Here is an 8,449-nt window from a genome sequence, read left to right on the forward strand (position 1 = left end):
AAATCATAGAAGAAAGAAAATCATAACTTTAAAAATCAATTCGTTTCATTACTATATAATAAGTTATCACCATTTGGCATGGTCTTGTAGCTGAGTTTTGGGAGAGGAAAGTTAATGTCCTATAGTCTCCTACCTGACTTTTTTGGTGCATCTAATATCTGTATGACATCACAGTTTTGTTCATGATTTTTATTAACAAACATAAAACTATTCTTGTTCTCACATGATTATTTCACATGACTATCATTTCATGGCTTGAAGGTGGGACCATGTTTGAAATGAAGTATTACAATTTAAGTTTCTATTGCTTTTTGGATAGTTATTATTTTAAACTTGTGACTTTCATACCACGTGTGTTAAAATATTTTAATTTAATACAAAAATAGATCAGGTCGAAAAAACGCGTCTACGGAACAACAACATGACAAAGTTGGCTTTATTCCTGAATTAAATCTCCTTCTCTGTTTTTTCCCCACTAGTATTTAAAAATGTCTCCCTCTGGTGGTACAATGAGCTGCTGACCTTTTCTCTTGCGTCACTCACTAACTCACTCACTCTGATGTCACCGTTTGGTAGTCTTATCTATTTTAAATGAAAACAGGAGTTCTTGTCTGATAAAACACCAGCTATGACACGTTGCACGTGGCTGTGGCAGCAGTTGTGCTTGAGGTGTGTTTAAAAATGGAGTCTCCTGTTCCAACTTGTCAGCCAAGCATACTTGACACAAGAAGTTCTGTGCTCACGTGGGAGTTATTGTGAAGTACGGCATGAACCTTTCTAGTTGATGCTGCGCTGCCGTTTATTGACCAGTGCTGCCAAAACATGCCCTGCATGACACACTAATGTCACGGGGTTGTCACATGATTGTATGTGAACTGATTTAGTTTGGGATATCAAATTTCCTCTCTGAGCCCTCTCTCCAACTGTTTTTTCCATCGCCTGTACCTCTCCAGCACTGGGAGAAAAGTTGACTTTTCCTTTTTATTTCAATCAAAGGATCCAAAAGAAATCATTTTTTCAGAGCTCCAGCTTTCTTTTGTGGCATTCTGCCTTCTTGGAGAAACCTGTCTGTCTGCATTCACCACTGTTTAATTAGTAACATCTGCACAGAGGCTTATTTACTTGTACTTCTGTCTCCAATGTGTTGGTGGATAAACCAGTAACTTTTGTACACAGGGAGTATAAATATTGTTTGACTGCTCCACTGGTTATTATTACGTTTTAACATTTTCTTTCTTTGTAACAAGTATTGTGGCTGAGGCATCACACCACGCACAGCCAACAGTCTAATTTATTTGTATTTAAAGGTATTTTCACAGACGTATCCCATTATTTACACAGGTTGGAAAGACACAGAACCACTGGGACTCCTTGACTCTGGAATTCCCTCACTGATGATTGGGATGTTAAGAATGAAGTCTTATACTGCTTTTTAAAAATAAAAAAAAAATAGCTGTGACAGTAGTATGGCCATACATCCTAGTTGTCTATGGTCAACAGAAAATTAAAGGTAGATAATTCTAAAAAATAGTAGGCTACTCCAAAATTAATGTTTGAGAGGAAAACAGAATAACACGGGAGTCTACTTTGTAAGAAAGTAGACAAACTTTTCTTGTGTTGTTGAATTTAAAAGAAGGGAAGTGTCTAAAGGCAGTAGTTAACACTGATATGCTTCCTTTTCAGAACACCACATGGAAGGAAAGGTTTTGTAAGACGGTCTTTAAAAATGTTTCTTCTTTCTCCGACGGTACCCGAGGGTGTCATTTGACTCGTCTGAACCAGAGCAGAGTGAGAGAAGACAGTAGGAGTCCCACCAACCACGTTGAGCTGCGGCCGGGGCGTGGCGAGCTGGAGGGAATATGAACAAGGAAGGACTCAACTGTCACCAAGAACTGAGAGGAACAGCAGCAGCAGAAGGAGAAGGAGGAGGAGAGGTCCCAGTCAGGGCACGCTGACACTACAGGAGTAGAAGGAGGCGAACAACTGTGGGAAGCTGACATAAAGGCATTTTTATTTCCTAAAATCTCTACAAACCACAGGAGACGGACGGAGACATGTCCCAGCAGCGGGAGAACGCGGTGTCGCACCGGGACAAGGTGCTGACCCTGGACAACATGAACCCTTTCGTAAAGCGTGTTGAATACGCGGTGCGGGGCCCCATATACCTGCGAGCTGTGGAGATAGAGAAGGAGCTGAAAGAGGTAAGGTTCCTGTCCGGGTAAAGGCTTTTCTATAACTGGAACCGCTGTAAAGTCTCTGTTTGATGCAGAAGACATGCAAACATTAGGTAGAAAATAATAGTTTAGATAAAAAAAAGTCGTTTGTGGCGCTTTTATTTACATTCATGGTTAAACGAAAAATACACAGGTGTTTGTGTTTATTCTAATGAGAATGCCAGTTCTTGTTTGTAACTTTATCATGAGCAAAGCACTACACTACGTTAGACTTAGTTTTAGTGTTTGCAGTATAGTTACGGTAGGACTAAATTATTAGGAGAATGTCGACACTTCACTCCTTTCCTGCAGGGTGCGCTCTGAGCGCTATTTAAATATCCTGTTCCATGGGAGGAATTAGTAGTTTAACTTAACTTTATCAACACTTTTCTTTTAATAACATATCCAATAATCATCAAACTAGTGAATTGTTTATAAAAAAGAAGGTAAAATTAGCAAAACATCAAAAACCACCACCCTAACTCCCACATGTAACAAATGCAGAACAGAGCCAATAGTCAGTTACCAGTACAATAGCTCCATAATCTCTAGAGCTGTTCACCTTCAACAACAGTGTGCTACCTTAAACAATGTTTTTTTGGTCTGTATCTTTGGGTATACATGTCGTTCTACAAAATGTGTCAGTGTCCTTACAAATATAGACATTTTAGTACGTATGTGTCTGTGTGTGTGGTATGCCTGGACACAGCTGCTGATTTATTTCAACAGCTGTAATTCTGCTTCAGCCAAAAAGCCACGTAACCAGCTGTAAAAGTGAGGTTGTGTTCAAATGCAGTGCAGAGTAACAGGCTACCACTGAATTGGTGCATCTGACAATCCTGAAATGATTGACTCGCATATTGAAATGTGAAGACTGTGACGATTAGAAGAGGTCAAGGACATAAAAACTGTGTCACCAAAGATCACATTAAGGGTTGTGAAATCACAGCGCGGAATAGTGACCAAAACTAGAAACTCTGAAAGCATTAAAGTCAATGGTTAATATAATCTTTGGTGGCAAAGTTTTTGAACATCAATTAGTGTCAATTGCTAGTTACAGCATTTAATTAAATTATGTGAAGAAGAAAAAGTAAATAATTAAGTAAATGTCCATCATCTGCAAATGCCCTTCTGTGGCAAATGCTTTTCTACTAAATGGAATAGAAGTGAATTAAATGTCAAATGTCAAACTTCAGGACGATGCTAAATAGATAAACAAAGTATTCTTGAAGTTAGTGGATCATGAGAAGTTGGACAGTGACCTAGCTTATTATAAACAGTTTCCCTCAGGACTTGGCAAAATGTGACCAGTCCAGAGTTTAGAAAAGTTTAATCTTTAATCATGTTATAGATGGTCTTAACTCTAAAGTCTAAACTGCTGCCTGCAGAAGACACTTAGTTTCATTTGATTTTCTTTTGAGACACGGACAAGGTCCTTATTAAGGGAAATGAGTGCCGAAGGAAAGAGTACACACAAGATGTAGACTGTAGGTCAAAGTCCTTTCATTACACTTTGCTGTTCTGATCTTGATTTGCCAGTCTTGATGAAAACAGAAACAACACAGGACACCCAGCCTCTTAGACCTTCCTTTAATGCAGTCCCCAGACGTTATGTTATCTTTGCAGGACATGCCTTGAGCAGCGAGGGCCAGTTCTAGGCGGCTTTTAGTTCAGCTCACTCCTCTGTGGCCTGAGGGGGGGACTGGATGATTGTGAAAGTGGACACTGTGTGGGTGTGTGGGTGCGTGTGTGTTTGGGATGTGGTTATTACATAAGAAGAGAGGGTACATTCTGTTTAGTCTCTGTCACTTTGCCCACCTCCCTCCTCCTCGTGAGACATTCATTGGAAGATTGCGCTGCAGCTGTGAGGCCCAGCAGAGCCCACCCGCCTCTCTCTGTGAGAAGCTTAATGACAAGCGTGCCCCCATCCCTGCCCCCACCCCAGTTCTAGTGATGATGTTATATTTTCTTTTAGGGTCTGTAGGCAACTTGTCTCTGCAGTTCTCATGACAGGGCTTCAAATTTTTCCTTTTAAAAAAGGAAGTCTACTACTTCAAACAAACAATGAAACCAGTCTTCTGCTAGCTTTAAAAAATGGGGCGTAATTTTCCACCCAGACAAACCTGTTTTAATTGTATTTGCACAAATATTTACTGTAGAAAACACCACCTCAGTACCTGCTACCAGGAACATGCTGGGTTTTTTTTAACTAAATTTGTGTCGCCCAAATGATGACGATATGTTTTCTCAGAGGTCAGAAGGGTTTGCATAAGGCGTTAGCAGCAGTCTAGTCCAGTAGTCTGAGGATTTGTTTCCTGTTAAAGCTGTGACAGGAACACTTTTGGTGATGGCTCAGCAGAATCTGAGTCTTCTTAGTCCTTACCAGACTGGAATAACAGAATCCTAGTCGAGTTTGTGTCATGTGTGAGAACAAAGTGTGAATGGTTTATTACTAGACCATTTCTGTAATGAGGCTCAGCTAGTTACAGTGATCGTTAATTAGATCAGCTACATGAGAGCTCCTCTTTGTAAGAGCAGTTCCTATTGAGTTAGAATGTTGTGAGAGGAATTCAGTTTCAGATGACATGGTAAGTCTGACTGAAATGTGAATTGAGGACTTTTGTCAGGCCTCCATTTCTTTTCTTTTTTTTGTTGTGGTCTGGTGGCCCACTTCACTGGTTCGGCCTCAGGAATCAGTGCCTGGTGCTGAGCGGGCTCCGGAGCTCAGGGACAGAGGAAGCCCGACTGATTTCTCTCTCTCTTTTTTTTTTTCTCTTCTCTTCAAGAGAACAGCGGTGTCTTTGTTGCTACAAAGCAGGCACGGACCAGGGACCAAAAAGAAATGTGCTGCATGCAGTTATAATAAAAACAAACATCTTCACTTCATAATGGTAGCTTGCACATTAAAAACTACTAGTTTTCATTTCTGCCGCATTTAAGGGCACAAACTTGCATATTCACCAAGTTTTCATTTGCTAACAGAGGCTGTTGTCCAGAAGGATGTAAACTAAAAAAAAAGCTCAACCTTGTGATGCAGTTTAAATATGCCAGCATTTCCAAGTAGTTTCCTCACTAGAAACAGTGAAGGGGTTTATGAATCTACGTCATCATTCTGGCACGGTCCAGATCCTAATCCAGCCAACGTCTTTGTTTAACAAAGTGGTCCTAATGAGAGACAGAGCATGCGTGAGGGTTTATGGGGCCTCGGTGTGTGAGGAGAAAACATGATGGTCCCATTTGATTTACCCAGTGTTTGAAAGACCCAGTTCCCCACCTCAGGTTTCCTGTTCAGAATAACCTGACACTGTAAAAGAAAAGTCTGTTGCATCTACACTTTTGGCACAGTGGTTCAATGAAGAGGGAAAAAGTCAGAATCTGAATTTCAAGGTGTAACAAGAAAGTAAAAATACAGTGTAATAAAACAATAAAACCCAAACCAAATAAATCTGCACCACATTTGCATTTGTTCAATGTGCTATAGAAAGCACCTTCGCAGATAAGCAAACTATTAACGTCACGGAATAATAGCAGTGACAACATTATGCAAAAAGAATTCCCAGTTAAATCTGATTATATTTTTGTCATTGCCAACCCAATAGCCAACACACTGACATTTGTCCATGGTTTGAGCTTCATTTGGGTGCTAATATTACTATTACTTTGTTTTCACGAAAACATTGGGAGTGGCTTTGAGAAGTAGTTGATTTAGAAAATGGCATCAAAGTAACTGAAGAGCAAAAGAAATCTGACTGCGACGTTGAACACCACAGTGTGTTCCTTACAGATGCGACGTCTGAGAAATAAATTACCCGTGATAAAAGGACAAGTATCATAATGTCAAACTTGAAACCTGAGGATGCAGGTGAAAGCTTGACAAAGTAATGTCGCGAAGCCTTGTCAGTATATGCGGGCATGAAATGACTGAATGTTTCCATTGTCTGTAATGCTGTTGTTGGAGCCTCGGAGGGAAAGGAAAGGCATTCTTCATTCCTGTGTCTGTGCTTGTGATTTTATTTCAGGGAGTCAAGAAACCATTCACGGAAGTCATCAAGGCTAATATAGGCGACGCCCATGCCATGGGGCAGCAACCAATCACATTTTTCAGACAGGTTAGTTTACTGTGGTCACCTCAGGGCAGGTAGGTACTCCAGGCTGTTAAAGGTAACAGTTGAGATGATTTATTTCTTAATGTAATTTTTGTGTATGTTTATACGTGTGTGTGATGATTTGATGTAAGTGTAATTGTTTTTTCTTTTTTTTCCCATCTTGTGACTTTTTTATTTCTCAGGTTCTGGCTATTTGTTCCTACCCTGAACTCTTGGAGGACAACAGTTTTCCAGATGACGTCAAGCAAAGAGCGAAACGCATTCTCAATGCCTGTGGTGGCCACAGTATAGGTCAGACAACTCCTCTTTATTCCACCAACCACACTCACCCTCCTCTCCCTCCATTTGTCCTATCATTAATCATTTATTTGGACAGTCTGACGTCTGTTTGTCCACTTTTAAACCCACAGATCAATATGGCATGTTTTCTGTCAGAGTCCAAGTTCACTTCCTTGTGTTCCAGGGGCCTACAGTGCCAGTCTGGGGATTGAGTGCATCCGTCAGGATGTGGCACGCTACATTGAGAGCAGAGATGGTGGGATCCCATCCGACCCAGACAACATCTTCCTTAGCGCCGGGGCCAGCGATGCCATCGTGGTACAATATTTTCTCATTCTCATAAAAGCACTGACAAACTTTGGCCACAGGTTCCAAAGCCGTGTCATAAACTGAGTTGATGATTCATTTCACCCTCGATGGCCGTTCTAAATTTAATACCTTTTAATTTTACACAGAGCTGTACTTTACACGTGTGACTTCATCCTAGCAGCAGACCTTTACTGCTTTAGTGATAACCTTGATTGAGGTTATAGAGTTTATAGAGTATAACCAGGCTTCTGTCTCCACATGAAGTTGGACCAAACTGCCTTTTCAGTATGCATGTCTTTTTTTGCCTACAATGGTGCGACTATTTGTCTGCAGCCTAGGTGTGTTTCTTCACTGTGCTGTCATGAAGTATATTTGCTCTGAACTCTAAGAGCAACTCCTACATTAGCATGTTTGTACTGTAAGTGTTAGTGAACTCCCTTCTCTTTATCAGTCTTGTTCTCACTACACCCTTCTCCTTGTAGACCGTGCTGAAGTTACTGATGTATGGAGAGGGCCGCAGCCGTACGGGAGTGATGATTCCCATCCCCCAGTATCCTCTGTATTCAGCAGCACTGTCTGAACTGGGTGGTGTTCAAATCCAGTATTACCTAAATGAGGACAATTGTTGGGCCATGGACATTACAGAACTTAAAAGAGCTCTGTATGCAGCCAGGGAACATTGCAATCCACGTGTCCTTTGCATCATCAATCCAGGAAACCCCACTGGTAGGTCCAGTACAGTACAGCACAGTCATTCTCAAATTTTGGCTTGTGACACAATGTGGAAGTTAGGTTTATGAATAAAGTTTGTTTTTAAATTACACAATGGATATAAGAGCTGTTCTTTGTCTCAGACATGTTGAAGCCTGTGGATATTAAACTGGAAATGTTGTGACAAGCTGTAAAAGAAAGTACAGGCAGAGGGCGCTGTCTCTTCCATGAATACAGAAAATAATAATATATAAAAAACCCCAACAAAAGTCCATAATTGGTAAACAATCTTTCATAATGAGAATTTCCCTAATCGCCTAATCCCTGTTGTCCTGTCCTGTCCTGACTCCACAGGTCAGGTCCAGACCAGACAGTGCATTGAAGATGTGATCAAATTTGCGAAAGAGGAGCGTCTCTTCCTTTTGGCTGATGAAGTAAAGTGACCAAAATCTATTTCTCTTTATTTAGATTCAAAGAATGAAAACCGTCTACAAAACAATAGAAACACTTAAAATATAATTTGCTCGTTCCTTTTATTCATTCCCAACCCTTCCTTTCAGTGGTATTGTGTTTGATTTCAGGTGTACCAGGGTAACATTTACTCAGAGGGCAGTGAATTTCACTCCTTTAAGAAGGTGCTGTTTGAGTTGGGACCAGAATACTCTAACACAGTGGAGCTGGCCTCCTTCCACTCCACCTCTAAGTGCTACATGGGAGAGTGAGTAGGTTTTGATTCATGACATGAAACCACTCTGTGTGAGTTCTTCAGAAAAAAAAACCAGGAAGGCCGCTTTGGGGAAATTCTCCATCAGTAGATTGCAGACAGTTTGT

General features: G+C 40.8%; 1 protein-coding gene across 1 annotated transcript in view; it reads left to right on the forward strand.

Annotated features, from left to right (window-relative positions):
- Positions 1-1,871: 1,871 nt before the first annotated feature.
- Positions 1,872-8,449, forward strand: part of si:ch211-217a12.1 (alanine aminotransferase 2-like) — a 9,352-nt gene continuing 2,774 nt past the window's right edge. The window contains exons 1-7 of the mRNA XM_008307552.3: positions 1,872-2,201; positions 6,233-6,322; positions 6,502-6,610; positions 6,783-6,916; positions 7,390-7,633; positions 7,973-8,052; positions 8,200-8,336. Of these exons, the coding sequence (XP_008305774.1) occupies positions 2,055-2,201; positions 6,233-6,322; positions 6,502-6,610; positions 6,783-6,916; positions 7,390-7,633; positions 7,973-8,052; positions 8,200-8,336 (941 nt within the window). The 5' untranslated portion in view covers positions 1,872-2,054. The remainder of the gene's footprint in view (positions 2,202-6,232; positions 6,323-6,501; positions 6,611-6,782; positions 6,917-7,389; positions 7,634-7,972; positions 8,053-8,199; positions 8,337-8,449) is intronic.

Source organism: Cynoglossus semilaevis, chromosome 3 (assembly GCF_000523025.1).
Source record: "Cynoglossus semilaevis isolate Cse_v1.0 chromosome 3, Cse_v1.0, whole genome shotgun sequence".
NCBI lineage: Eukaryota > Metazoa > Chordata > Actinopteri > Pleuronectiformes > Cynoglossidae > Cynoglossus > Cynoglossus semilaevis.